The following is a 15,420-nucleotide window of genomic DNA, read 5'->3' as shown; positions in this document are numbered from 1 at the left end:
TATTATTATTTATTAATAATTAATATTATTATTCTTATGTGTATATAGTTAATGCTAGTTTAGTAAATCAGCGTTTTATTATAGTTAGGATTACCTCATTATTATTACCGTTAATCATTTTATTTTATTAATTATAGTTATAATAATATAAATTCCTTTTGTGAATTCTTTTTTCTTCATTTTCTTTCATTTTCATGCTACTATATTCTCGTGTAAAGCGAAGTATAACTAATAGATAAATAACAAAGCTGATAAAAAGTTTAATGAAAATAAATAAAATTCATGTCGTTCTATATCTTGAGTTTTTTCAAGAGACGAAGTATTAGAAATAAATTTAACATAAATTTCTTCATAGCCAAGTCTAAATGTTCAAATGTTTAATACTTCAGGATAAATTATTGTTAGCAAGAAATAATACTGTTGTTATTTGTTGTATCGGTATAAACTTTCTACAAATGCAATGAACTAATTATTATTCAAAAACAACCCCATGATACTGACGGATAATATTTTTTTTAATATAAAATATTGATAACGTTCGATGATTGTGATATCTTACAAAAAAATATATCAGTTCTGTTTAACAGAATGAATGAAAAATTTCAAATGTTTTTTAATTAAAAACTAACTAACTATAATGATCGATAAGCGTGCTTATTGTGGACGAAAGTAGTAGTCACTTAAATAAAAAAAAAAAAAAAATGAACAAAAAAAATAAAGTAAACTTGTGACTAGAGGAACAAATAGCCTTACTACACATGCATTTCGTTAAATACATGGACTAGAAAACTGAAACGTGTATTTTATTGCAAATTAAACATGAAAATTTCCATTTTAATACTAAGTGTGATAAGTTAAAAAAATCTTCCATTATTTCTTTTCTATCTTGGAAGAATCATAATCCTACATTTTGATACCAAGGATATGTTGTAACTGTATGTAGTTATATGTGAATTTGGAAAAATCATACGAAAATTCATCGAGTATGATAAATAATAATAAAAAAAAGAAATCAAATCTCTCGCGAGAATTAAATAATTTTTCAATTTTTTTGTCGTCTATACACGTGCGTGCAATTAAATGCATGCAAAAAGAATCGACGACGATGCGATGTTTAAATATTCAAAACGAATGCAATATTTGCATATCAAATTGAAAAGATAAGAAAAAGTACGAAAATTCGCGTGAAATGTTATCGATTAAATTGTATGGAAAAATTGTTCGACTATTTAGAAAAAAAAAAAAGAAAAAAAGGGAAGAGGTTACTATTACACGTTTCTATCGTACGAATATTTGTAATTATACGAAGTTATATGAGAGTGTTATGAGTAATATATTATGTAAATGATGTATATATATATATACCTATATAATATTTAATATTTTTAGAATAATAATATGTCCTCCACACATACATTTATATTTGTCGCGGATTTATGAAAATAAATTGGCGTTATAGCAGGCACCGTGTCTCTACCATTGTAATATAAAATTTTTAATTAGGCTACCAACCCCCGGAATGAATTTTGTCGGTTCGAATGTTCATCGTTTTTATTTATTTATTTATTTTTTTTTTTCTAATTTTCCTTCTCTGTTCTCTTTCTTTCATTTTTGTTTTTCTGTATTATATTTTTATCATTTTTTTTTTTATTTTGCTCGTGTTTTTTTCTCATCATGCGCATCTTCTCATTTCATAAACGCGAAATTTAAATAACATGTTTTTTTTTTTTTTTAGCGGCATGCTAATAAACGACGAAGATTTCAAAATGATGACGAATCGAAGAAATTAAATAAGTAAAAAATAATATCACATTGGCGGCACGTGCAAAATTAATTTCTCTCGTGCTCTTTATAATATGTTATTTGTATATATATATATTATTAATTTATTTAATGTATATATAATAATTTATATTTATATTTAAATGTACGTATGACACTTTTTTTTTCTAAACGATCATTCTCATCAAGTATTTTCGAAATCCTTTATCCAACGCCATAGGGACAAATATTTGTTAATTATCAACTGATTAATTATTTCAGAACAAAATTTCATTAGACTCGTTTTTATACCAATCATTTCCATTTCCATTTTCTTGTGTTTTTTTTTTTTTTTCTTTTAAACGAACGAAACAAAGTGTAGGAATCACGTGCTGCCTCAAATTCATGTTTTTTGAACTTTAAAAGTACATAACAAAAAAAGAGTTACGAATTAATCGCGACACTTTTTTCTACGACATTTCACTTTCTATTGCTTTCTGGTACGTATTTTTTATTTTTCGTTCGTAAACCTCTTACAAGTAGCTAAATAGAAAATCTTCGAACTTAAAAGAGAGAAGAAATAGAAAACAAAAAGAGGAAAATAAAAGACGGGAGATTTGTTAGCACCTTGTTCAACGAATAATTCCTGCACTATTTTCATCAAGCTACCTATCACAGATCCACCAATTCTGAAAGAGCCATAAGTGGTGTGTGTATTGGTCGAATCTTAAAAAAATACAACCCTTGTATAGTCAGGGGGCATATCAGACACAAATTTCTACTATTCATTCCTTTCTTTTTTCAGCGTGTACTTTTTTCTTTCTTTCAAAGGCTATGTCATGGTACTGAACACTGACTTCGATTGTATTATTATTATTATTATTATTATTAATATTATTATTATTAGATATTATTATTAGATGAATGTTCTCCGACTTTTCATTAATACTTCTTTTCAAAAAATTATTTCTTTTTTATTTAAATCATTTTTTTATTTAAATGGGTGCTTCTAATGCACTTAGAGAATATAGATGAAGATTATTGTATTATTATTATTATTATTATTATTATTATTATTATTATTATTATTATTATTATTAAAATTTTAATTTTTAGAACGTATGCCAGACACTGATTTATTTGAATTTTTTTTTTCTTTTCTTTTCTTTTTTGATTACAACTCCTTACCCCGACCAACCCTGTCACGTACTTACAGTTAGACAAAATATGTTTTCGTTTCTGTTTTTGTTTTTTTTTTCATCGAGAAATCCCACTTGCCCACCCAAAAGGTTTTTTCTTTTTTAATGATCCAAATGTTCGTCCCTTTTTTTAAGGTACACATTCATAGACAATTTAAAAGGTGATATGCGAACGCCTTTCATTTCCCTTCCCCCTTTTTTTTTCTTTTCTTTCATCCCTTTGATTGCGATCTTTGATTACACGTTTTTACACACATTCACGCACGATACACACGCACAACAACGTTTACGTCAAAATTTCAACGAGAATTCTACTTACAAGATTTTTTTGTTATTTTTGTTGTTGTTGTTTTATTATTTTCAACAACAATTTTATATCGATTAAATAATCGTATAAATTTAAGATAAGAGAAGAAAATGTATTCTTTCGTTATTTCGCATTCGATTTGAATTCTCGTTGATCGACGTAAGAAAAAAAATAATTTTAAGTTAAATTAAAGTCATCCGATTGTTTTAAACCTACGACCTAAATTATTTTAAACTAAATGGCGATTTTTCTTTCTACGATTAGGCGACTATCGAGTACGTAATAAATTACGATAATCAAGCTTATCATTTCTACGCTTAATAGACAAATTGTACAAAACGCGATATAAATGATACGAATGTTTAGAATTAAACAAAAAAAAAACGAACAAAGAAAAAAGGAACTTCCGCAATGGGAGAACTTTACAACCCTGTTAGAGCTACTATAATATTTAATACAAACAAAAAAACAAAACAAAAAAATTGCAATGCTTTTTTTAATGTGAATATCAACGTTCACAAGCCGCAAGCATTATTTGGCCTCTTTATGCAAAAACTATCGGCGAATAATAGACGAATAAGATAATTTTTTTATCGAGCTACCCAAAATTTTATCACTATTAAATTACAATATTGCAATGCGCAATTATGAAAGTGGCCTAATCGAAAGTTCGAACAAAAATTACAAAACAAAAAAATGTTCAATCTTATATTTAATATAAATCATTTCAATTCTATTCTTAATTATATTAGAAAACAATTTTTGGAAGATATAAATAATTGGAAGAAAAACACACATTTATCTTTTTCTTCTTTCTCTCATTATTATACGTCAGACCACTTTCCTAATCTACGAGAAGACGATTTTTTATCTAAATAATTCAAAGCGTACCCTCAAAAAGTAGGCAGTGATTCGTTTCAATTGTCTCGTTTTGTCTCAACGACAATTAGAAATTAAAAGTGAAAAAAGGAAAAAAAAAAAAGAAATAATATACGAAAAAATATTGAGATCGTATCGAAATATTTATATAACGACAGAATGAAAAAATTATACGAAAAGGAAAAAAAAGAAAAAAGAAAAGAAAAATAAAACATAAGTTTCCATGCGTGCATTCCATCTCGAATTGTCGTGTTTTCATCATTTCAATCTATTGTACACTTACAACGTTAATTTAAAAAACAAAATTAAGGGATACATGATCGAGGGAAGACGCAGTTTTTTTTTTTTCGAATACTTTTTTCAAGTCACTTCAAAATACGACTTTGAATCAAATTCTAAATCGATGCATACACCGTGTCGAGATTTGATCCTTCGTACGGAAACTTTTAAATCCTTTTTTTTTTCTTCTTTCTTTTTTTTTTCTTTTCTTTTCTTATGTCGAATCGACACGCGACACTTTCGTTCGATATTTTACACAAAGCGCGAACTAAAGCAAAGAAAATTACGATGATATAATACTAATAATATAATAATCAATATAATAAAAAAAAAAAAAAAGATAATTTATCTCTCTTTCTCGTTATCTCGCTTATTATCTCATGTGGTTTTTTTTTCCTTTTTTTTTTCTTTTCCTTTATTTTTTTCGTTCTTTCTCGGTTCCGTTTTTACTTTTATGTTTCTTTTTTTTTTCTTCTTTTAGTATTTTTTTTTTCTTTCTTTCTTTCTTTCTTTACGCGACCACAACTACGATTAAAAATTTCTTTTTGCGACTATTAACATGTGCACCGTTTCTCAATCAAAGCTGCGTTGTAAGTTTTCGTTTTATCGTGTAAAGGTATTCAAAAAATAATTCGGTCCTTCCTTTCTTTTAAATCTCAATCGACGACGTTTAATAAAACAAACGTCTATTCTATCATCTAATCGGGTTAATTAATTGGCTGAGAAAAAATATTGTACAAATAAGTGTCGCGTGCAATATTTGGCAAAACGTTATTCCCAAATCGAGATAGAATTTGTTTAACAAAAATTCGAAACCTCCGAAAAAGAAACAAATCAAACAAACGAAAGAGAGAGACAGACCAAAAGAGAGAGAGAGAGAGAGAGAGAGAGAGAGAGAGAGAGAGAGAGAGACAGAAGGAGAGAGAAAGAGAGAAGTATGCAAATTTATAAAATTGAAAACCAAACAGAAAAATTCGAAATTTTCATTCGAAATTCTAGACTCGCATAAATTGTTCTCTCTCTCTTTCTCTCTCTCTCTCTCGATTAAATAAAACATAGTTTTCTTTCTTCTTCCAATATTTTCCCTTTTTTCTCAATTGTATCGCAAATTTCCTTTTTTTTTCATTTGTCGTCTTGCAATATTCGTTGTTATTACTTCTCATTTGTTTCTACTTATTTGATCAGTATTTTTAAAAATTTCTAATTAGTATTATGTTAAATAAATGATCAGTTAATATGAATATATATATTTTTTTTATTTTAAATAATTTATTAAATATATTAAAAATAAATAATTTTAAAAATAAAAAATAATATATAAGAAGTGCAATATGATTGGCATATTTCTACAAGACAAATACTGTTTTAATAGAAATACTGAGAAATATTTGTATAATACGTTGTAATACTGACCCACTTCAATTACATCCTGATATTTAATTACATATTCCTGATCATTTATTTTAAAATAAAAACCAACCGAATAATGTACTAGTAATTAATGACGGTGATTTGAGTCCAAAAAACAAATGTTGAAATATAAATTTTATGATTGATCTTATAATTCAAATATAATTGATATTATATCAAACAAATCATAAAATAAAATTTATCATAATTTTATTCGACGTCAAAATATCCACTATCACAATTACCCGTAACAAAAATATTTAAAAATACTAACCCAACAAATATATCAATCCTTTCCTTTCATCATTTATTTATTTTTTTTTCATTTTCTTTCAATTCCTTTTCATTGAACTTTTCGTAACTTTTTCTCTCTCTCTCTCTCTTTCTCTCTCTCTCTCTTTCTTTTTCCCTTTCTCACTCTCATATTTTCTTTCACGCGTCACCACCCTACACACACACACACACACACACGCACGCACGCATACGCACACACACACACACAAACACGCGCGTTGCTTTTTAATCAGGAATCGGGAAGAGATAGAGCAGAACCAAGGTTGTTAGGAATGTTGCAAAAAGCATCGCGGACAAGACGCGGTCCTGAATCGTACGGGGTGAACCTGCGGCCGACTCTTCGTTCCCTTTCTCAACAACTTCTTCTACTTCTTCTTCTTCTGGAAGAAGGAGAAGAACGGAGACGAGACGTGCCAAAGCCTCGAGCCCGTACGCGTCCATGTAACCCACGTCCATGATTGCGTCCGCGTCCATTAACACCTCCTGCAACCAACAACGATACTACTCAGTCCCAATTATTTTCTCTCTTTTCTTCCGTTACTTTTTTTTTTTCTTTTTCACATTTTCTTTTTATACATTTTCTAATTACTCTAATCTTTTTTAGTTTTTTTTTTTGTTTTTTTTTTTCTAAACAATTATTCAATTTCATTTTCAAGACAATAATTTTCATCCTCGATAAAACACAACCGCGAATTATTATATAGTATTCTTCGATTACAAATTTTCTTTTTCTTCGAGTATTTTAATTGAATCCGTTTCTCGAGGTTGGATACAATCCTAAATAATCATCCCTCCCCCGTTCCTCTTTTTATTATTTTATCTTTTATTTAATGTCTTTCTTTTTCAATGAGATAGAGTTTACAAAATGTATCTATTTATTTGTAATATGAATTTAATGATCGAAAAAGAAGTTAGATCGGAATATATCGTGAGAGAAGAGATTATTAAACCCCTCCCTCTTCGAATAAAATCATATTAAATCCCATTGTGCAAAAGCAACGAGCGACACAGAAGCAATTATCAAAATCTAGGCGCATGCATCTAAAACTTCTTTGAATTTTTTTCCAAGGATTTTCTTTTATATATATATATATATATATTTTTTTTTTCTGTTTTAAATATATATATTTGTTCCATCCTCAAGAAACACGTTCTCTTTTCTTCTTATTGATTTCGAATATTTTTTTTTTCTTTCTCTCTCTTTCTCTCTCTCTCTCTCCTCCTCTCTTCATCTCACATTTTCTTCCTCTCTTCTTCTTTTAAATTGCCCGCGGCTACAATGGGGACTGACTAGTAGAGTTGTTGGAAGTTTATTACCATCGAAATTACCATAAAACATGATGCCATTTTTTCAAGCATTAGTTACAATTATTTACATAAATATTTCTATACAACGCCAAGGCACAAATTTATTTAATTTCATTTAATTTCGTTTCGATAACTATATATATATATACGCACACGTTAATAAAAACGTTTCAATAGAGATACGTTCCAATCGAGAATCGAACCAACTCTATCTCTCTTTCTTTTTTTTTCCTGACACGTTCACCACCATACCGAGAATCGTGCACAAAATATTTTAATTACAATATTGAAAATAAACCGAGAAGGTAATCCGTTCTCTATAAAAAAAAAAAAAACAAAAAAGAAGAAAAAAAAGATTACAGGCTGTACATAAATTTATGTATGTTTTTGAAAAAGGTAATATAACAAATTTCCAAATTGTTTACCTAATATTTATATACACCCTGTATACAATTCGTAAATAAATAATTCATGCAAGATTAAACTACCGAAGAGTGAAGAACAATGTTCGAATAAGCTCGTATCAAAAATCTGCATTTTTTTAAAAAGGAACAAAAATATAATAACCACGATAAAAAAAAATAATAATAACAACAAAAGCTTTGGATATAATTATCGAAATTTCTTACCTCATCGACACCAATTTTCCGACAAGCTTCCAGAAAATTATCAACGTTACGCCTGCATTTAGCCATCGGGAGCTGAGGCTACGTAAACAAAATTGAATAATTTCGTTAAAATGTTAATATAAGATTTTGCAAATATAGTTAAAGTTTAAAATAATCAAATGAAACTTACTACAGCTGGTGAAGGTACGTGTATGCTGGCTACCGATCGTGGCCTTACGTGATTGGCCAAGTGACAAAGTACTACGCCATCGGTCAATGCTGGCGCCAGGTTTTCCGGTAAAGCCATTTTCAGTCTCGTTTCTATATGCTGTTGCAACGTCAAACGAAAATGAAAAACAATGCGAATGCCTCATTAAAAAAATCTCACGCACAATAAACCAAAGACAATTAAACTTATTTTAATTATTCAACCTAAATGCATTGAAGACAACTAACTTGGCACAATTTTATTCAATTAAATAGATGCAAGAATTCAAGTGACTAATAATAATATTAATAATAATAATTATTATGATAATAATTAGAAGAAGAAGAAAAAGAAGAGGAAGAGGAAGAAACAAAAGTTGTATTTTTTTTGTAAGCTAAGCTTACAAAATGGCTTCGACACTCACGTTCCTGAGTTGTTCGATCAAATCAGCTTCCTCTTTGGCACGTTCAATCTCTCTTCTTATTGTGAACGAATATTTCTCTGGCAAATTGCTATTCCACGTAACGGACCTTGACGATTTTGGACTCCCACCATTTCTGCTTGGACTTTTATTACCTAATTATTTAAAAAAAAAAAGAACAAGAAACAAAATATCCTTATAAGATTAATTTTGAAAATATTCACATGACGCATAATAATCTATAATTCATAAACTCGATATTTCATACAAGTCGCTATAAATAAATGTTATTAATTACAGTAAATATAATATTCTATATGCTTGGACTTTCATTATTGGATTATGAAAAAAAAAACAAAAAAATACAAATAAATCAAAGATCTTTATAGCTTATTAGATTTTAAAAATATTCATAATACATAAATCATTAATTATATAATATTTTACGAGTCATTAAATATACACGTAAATTGAATGAATGCATTAATTACAATAAAAATGTAATAATATTCTACTATTTTTCCTCGAACTCTTCTTATTGGATTATTGAGAAAAAACATCTAGCAAAAAATAATAAAACATCTTCCTAGTATATGTTTTTAAAATATTCATTATATAATAAAATTGATATAATATTAAATATTTACCATTAATAAATAATAAAATTAAATAATTCATATATACATAACATTTATATATAGAATTCATCAAATATTCAACATATCACAAATCACTAAGTTAATGTAAAAAAAAAAAAAAAACAAGAAGACGTAATAATTATTTATTGATTGATTAAACTTATAAAATGCTTACCTTCGACATATCCAACAGCAGTTTTGACTAATCTGGGAGTATGACCTGGACTAGTATTATTAGACATAATACTACTCGAAGTTTTGATCGGTGAATTAGGTTTTTTGTAAGGCTGCTCGTGATACTTTCCATTTTTATTATTGTACTCGTTATTGCTTCCATTGATGATAGGTGTATTTTGATAATTGATCCTCGACGGTGTAACCTTTTGCACGGGCCTCTTGGTTGCATTCTCCTCGTTGAAAATTTGCTTGCCTGTAAGGGCAATGCCCTCCTTAGCTCCATTCGAGTCAGTCTCGTTGTTCTGTGATTCGTTGCCCGGAGGTGTCACCTGTTCACGTGGTCTGTAAACACTTGGACCCTCGTTGGCCCTTTGTTGCCTCAATGCTTCCTTGTATTCCCTGGAAAAAAAAAAAAAGTTCAACAATGCCAATTGTCACGAACAATTCGCGCTGGGAATCTCAGCACCGGGATCGAGAGAAAACAAAACATCAAAAGTTGTCGTAATTATTGTATTTATATTTGTTTGATCAAACGAAAAATAATAAATTAATGAACATTCAAAAATTTTGTTTGGAAATTTATTCATCGATCAGACCAATAATTGACAAACAAAACTCAAACACGCAATCTCATAACTTTCTCGTAAATTTTGTATCATAAATGTAATACGAGTTCGTTGTAGAAGTAATAGTTAGAGAAACAAAACAAGATTACCTGTACGTTTGAATCTGATTCAACGGCCTCTTATCATCCCCATTCAAAAGCGACGTAGAATTACTCGTTGCCTGAATTGGTTGCATAGACTGTGTCATTGAAATTGGCTGCAACTGGCTCGTATGCGTTGTCTCCAAAGGACTGGAAAACAAGACCCACGCACGATAATGCACATGCACATGCATGCAAAAAAGTTATTCAACAGAATGAAAGAAAAGGAGGAAAAAAAGAAAAAAAAAAAAAAAAGAAAGAAACGAAATCATTTGAGTAGGAATATTTTTGTGTACGTTTACAAAGGTTTTAGGAAGAAAAAAAAAGATAGACAACAAAAAAAGAAAAAAGAAAAGAGATTCGAGATTAACGATCCGTGTAACACGTTCAACTCTTGGAACACGGACGAATAGTCGGATAAAAATATTACCTGTATAATACTTCGATCCAAAATCATTCAATGTAATGATGAAGATTATTATTTTTTTTCTAACGGGTGAACAAAAGTATGCAAGTTAGAATTGTGACTAGATAGAATTAGAATTACGTTGGTCAATAAATCAATGTGATTTATTGTTGTTTATATCATTAGACCAAAATTGAATTGACTTATTGTCCAAGTTAATATTTGTTATAGAATTAAATTTGGAAAATGCAATATTTATTAAATTTTATAAATGATACCTTCGAAATAATTGCAATTTAAAAAATGTGGACGAAAAAAGAAATAATAATAAATGAATAGAATAAAATCAGATGAGACTTTTGTTATTGTACAGTTCGTTAAATTTCACTGCATTACAATTCGATGAAATATCAACGAAAATCTAGAAACACTCTGGGTATTCTTTGGATTCGTATCGATAATCCTTTACAATTTAACAGGAAAGATTTCTTCTGTCGATCAATTTTATCCGACTAACTTAAAATTCTTTGGATTGAAAAAAAAAGAAAAGAAAAGATCAATTTACCCTGGAGGTGTAATCGAAGTATGATGGAGGCCAGAGGTCATCGGTCTTCTGATGTCTGCGCCATTTTCGGAAGTGCTTCTTTCCAACCTCCTCTTCTCCAACTGATCGTGAAGTATCATGGCCTACACGAGAGAACAATATAATAATACGAACCACAATCACACACATACATATATATACACACACATACATAAATATAAATATGTTCAATAGTGCTAACTAAGAGTAATAAACGATGATAGTCAGGGATTTGAACGTCGTGTCACGTTCATAAACTGCTAGCGCATCATTTTTAAAAGATGATGCTGTCTAGAGACCAGGTCAAGGTCACTCGGATCGAAACTTGAACAAGGTCCAACGTGAGAGAAAAAGAGAGAGGAAGAGTAATTCGAGTTTGATATTATCGTCGAGACTACAAGTGGGAATCTACTCGATCGTGCTAAATATAGAACACCGAATCATTTTCTTAAGTATTCAAAGAAGCCAACGTCCATTCCTCATTGCATAATACGATACGATTCTATTTCTTTCTTTTTCTATCTTGATAGAAACTCTAGATATATATATATAAACGTTGAAGAGAAGATAGCTTTTTATCGTATGCTTTTCGATAGGATTCCTGATAACTAAGTCAACTAACGAATATGATAGATATGATAAAAATGATAAGGTACTACGAAGTTCTGTCTACGAGTTTTAATTTGAAATTTGTGGGTGTATGTTGAAGAACTTGATACGGGATAGAATTTATTTTCTAAAGGATAGGATTTTATAGAAATATATTCTAGAGTTTTTTTTTAAATTTTCTAGTAAAAAAGATATTACATTTAGAGAAGAAATTATTTTGCGAAGATATAAAAAGAAAAAAAAAAGATATATCAGATCCTTGCATGTAATTTTTTTAATTGAAAGATTTAATCTAATATTAGATTATTAGAAAGTATTAGAATGCGTGTAAAAATATCTTTACACAATATATATGTAAAAATATTAATAAAAATATTATTTATTCGAATATACTTTTTACTAATATTCATTAAATATTTAAATATATATAATACCGAAAATCCTAACATTTCTCACACAATGACTAATCTAATAAATAAATTTATCTTTTTCGAATTTTTTAACAGATTGAATATGACATTCTGAGACCAACCTTGCCCAGTTCGTCCTCCAAGGACGTATGTTCACCCGGTGAAATCGTGCTCGGTGTAGACGTGCCACTGCAAGATCCATTTATTCCGGTTTCATGTGGCAATGTTATGGAAAGTGGTGAACACTCTTGACGCCATAAACTTCGTACTTCACCATCGTGCACCTGCATGCAAAAATGATGTCCAACAAGAGAGGTATAAGAAGGTGTAACGTTAATCATACGTGTATCTGTGTGTTACACGTCTGATCAATAATCGACAATTTTATTTTGTGCACACTCATATTCTACATCAATTTGATTTCGCCCAAATTAATATTCTTTCGAGATATAAAATAATACAAATTTCGACAATATTTATATTTAACCAACTAAATATCATAAATTAATATACAGAAAAATTAAAAATATTACACAATTATATTCTAGATAATTACAAATAAAAAATAAAATAAAAAATTAATATTTCTAACAGATTATAAAATAATTTTTATATGATACATAAATGAAATCATTATACCCAAATCATGATCATCCTTATTAATTCTAATAACTACGAACAAAATATTTTAACAATATCATCAAGACACGTTTGAAAGCATAATCATTATTCATCAATGATCGCGTCGAAGAAATACCAATGAAAAAATAAATATATTATACGAAATGAAAGTGGTAGGGTTAACAAAACTGTTAGGAAACTAACCGCGCTATGAATTTCTTGAGACCAACGTTTGTCTACACCATCGCTGGTACTGTAACCACTGTCAACATTATGGCGTCTATGCGATCTAGTGTCCAAGGTTGCATGACCTCGAGCATCCAGGGGTCCTCTTCTTGCACGTCCTCCTCTCGCCCTCTCATGCTTCGCCGCTTGCCTTTCCAAGTACTTGAAGATGTGCGTTCGCCCGCGAATGCATAACTGAAGCAATTCATAAACTCCTTGCTCTTTTTCTTCATATATCATATCTAAGATGCCATGCTTTCTGTTAATCAATTATTTCTTTAAAAATACCCAAATTTACAAATATTTATATGTTTTTTCTTTTTTTTTTTGATTTAAAAATTATACCTATTAGAAAAAGAAAAAAGTTTTATCGAAAATTTATCCTCTAATATGTAATTTTTAACTCGTACAATTATTTATATTGTATTTTTTTCTTTTTCTTTTTTAAATTCTATTTCTTATTTATTCATAAGAAAATTGTGTGTCATTGTCATTTCTATCTTCGAAAAGTTAAAAACGATAAAACTACAAGTCAAGTTTGTTAAAATTCTTAATATAATTATTTACAAAATCGCTTGGGTATTTTTTTCGACAACTCTTTATCGTTTAACTGTATTATATATATAAAAAAAAGAAAAAAAAGAAGTTTCTTAATAAATATATTTGTTTGTAAGGATAATAAAAAGAAAAAATGATTCGAATGAGTGTGATGAATACTCACTGAGGCAGGCGGCGAGGTCAAAGGATTATCGGAGAGCTTAAAATCTACCAAGCTTTTCATCTTTCTCATTTCGTTTGGAAGCACAGATATCCGGTTACCGCTAATATCTAGCTTCACGAGCCTCAGGTACGTAAGTTCTGCATAAAAAAGACTCATTAACGATCGCTATCATAACCAAGACAACGATCATTTTGCACGCTATGACTATACTTAGATTCTAACTAATTAACTTAAGTAATTAACTGGTAAAATGTCGTTTTTTACGAGTAACACGAGAAGAATACTAAATTATTATTACGTCTCTAACGTATCAAAGGTATTACAATTTCTTTATCTTTATTTATGCGGATGTTTGTTGCATATATGTGCATGTTGCAGAATTATCTTTTAGATAAGAGTTAAGCTCGTTTATGACAATTTAAAAAGGTGTGGCAATGTTACAATCTTCTATTTCAACAATTTATGATATCTCAAATATTCTGGAATTAACGAATACTTGATAGAATCTCAAATTAATCGATAAAATGAAAAGACTAATACCGAAATAAACAAACAAACGAACAAAATTGAAAAAAAAAATTAAATCCACGAGAATAATTATGATTTTTAGAGACAAAAAAAAAAGAAAAGAAAAAAGAAGGGAGGAGGATAAATTTATACACTGTATCAACTAGCATGAGAATTTAAATCGAGATAAAACAGGATAGTCTGTTACCTATAGGCAGGTGCACCAACAAGTTGCTCCTCAGGTCGAGAGATCTGAGTCGTGCAAGGTCACCTATACGAGGTGGAAGTGTCGCGATTTCGTTGCAACCTGCATCCAATTCAGCCAGAGCCGACATCCTACCTAATTCATCTGGTAAGGATGCTAATCTGTTGTGTGCGACCAATAACGTCTGAAGAGGTAGCCTACAGATTTCTCGAGGTAGAGAAGTCAATTGATTTCGACTATAATGAACAAAGAAAAAAATATAATAATAAAATAAAATTATTAATCACACACAAATTTAATGAAAAATAAATAATTAAATGTAATTGATGTGTTAGATTGATAAAGGTTATATATATTGTCTTATAAAAGTAATCAATAAAATATTTCTAACGTGTAAATATTTGTTAATATAGAAAAAAAAAAAAGAAAAATTCGAACCTAAGATCGAGGTAGTTTAATGACTGGAGCATCACGACAGTTTCCGGTATGATTCTTATGGCATTGTGGTAAAGGTGAAGTTTCTCGAGGAAAGGAAATTCCGTAACCTCTTCTGGCAACTCGACAAAACGATTCTTCGAAAGATCTGCAACAAAAAAAGAAAAAGAAGAATGAAACATTAAGAAGTGTTTGTAAGATGACAAGTATATCATTCTAAGAAAACAACGTTCTTAATCATTATGCAGAGGAATACTAAAAATATTTCTCCCAACGTTTCATAACATTGGGTTTAACCAACCTGACAATATTTCACAGATATTTGCTAAATTAAAAATATAATACTAAAACTATTAATCAATCCCAATCCAACAATATTTTTCAAACATTTATCTAATAATTCAATCCTTAAAAAATATTCAACATTAGAGTTGAAAAATTGCGACAAATTTATTAACCAACTTAACAATATTTAACAAAAATTCGTCTAACAGTTAAATCCT

General features: G+C 29.1%; 1 protein-coding gene across 2 annotated transcripts in view; it reads right to left on the bottom strand.

Moving 5' to 3' along the window:
* Positions 1-15,420, bottom strand: part of LOC106785008 (leucine-rich repeat and calponin homology domain-containing protein 1) — a 56,938-nt gene that overhangs the window by 3,478 nt on the left and 38,040 nt on the right. Inside the window, exons 2-13 of one of the 2 annotated variants that reach the window (XM_014745102.1) lie at positions 14,921-15,065; positions 14,486-14,718; positions 13,771-13,907; positions 13,029-13,244; positions 12,326-12,487; positions 11,167-11,288; positions 10,205-10,345; positions 9,488-9,888; positions 8,678-8,829; positions 8,236-8,373; positions 8,067-8,144; positions 6,266-6,612 (exon numbers count right to left, since the gene is read on the bottom strand). In XM_014745102.1, coding sequence (XP_014600588.1) covers positions 6,355-6,612; positions 8,067-8,144; positions 8,236-8,373; positions 8,678-8,829; positions 9,488-9,888; positions 10,205-10,345; positions 11,167-11,288; positions 12,326-12,487; positions 13,029-13,244; positions 13,771-13,907; positions 14,486-14,718; positions 14,921-15,065 — 2,183 coding nt within the window. In that variant the 3' untranslated portion in view covers positions 6,266-6,354. Of the gene's footprint in view, positions 1-6,265; positions 6,613-8,066; positions 8,145-8,235; positions 8,374-8,677; positions 8,830-9,487; positions 9,889-10,204; positions 10,346-11,166; positions 11,289-12,325; positions 12,488-13,028; positions 13,245-13,770; positions 13,908-14,485; positions 14,719-14,920; positions 15,066-15,420 lie in introns of those variants that run through there. The other variant, XM_014745103.1, reaches the window with a different exon arrangement.

The sequence above is a fragment of the Polistes canadensis genome, unplaced genomic scaffold (assembly GCF_001313835.1).
Source record: "Polistes canadensis isolate GaletaPanama2010 unplaced genomic scaffold, ASM131383v1 scaffold_43, whole genome shotgun sequence".
Classification (NCBI taxonomy): domain Eukaryota; kingdom Metazoa; phylum Arthropoda; class Insecta; order Hymenoptera; family Vespidae; genus Polistes; species Polistes canadensis.
The sequence above is the reverse complement of the archived record's forward strand: the minus strand, read 5'-3'. Positions and strand labels throughout refer to the sequence as shown.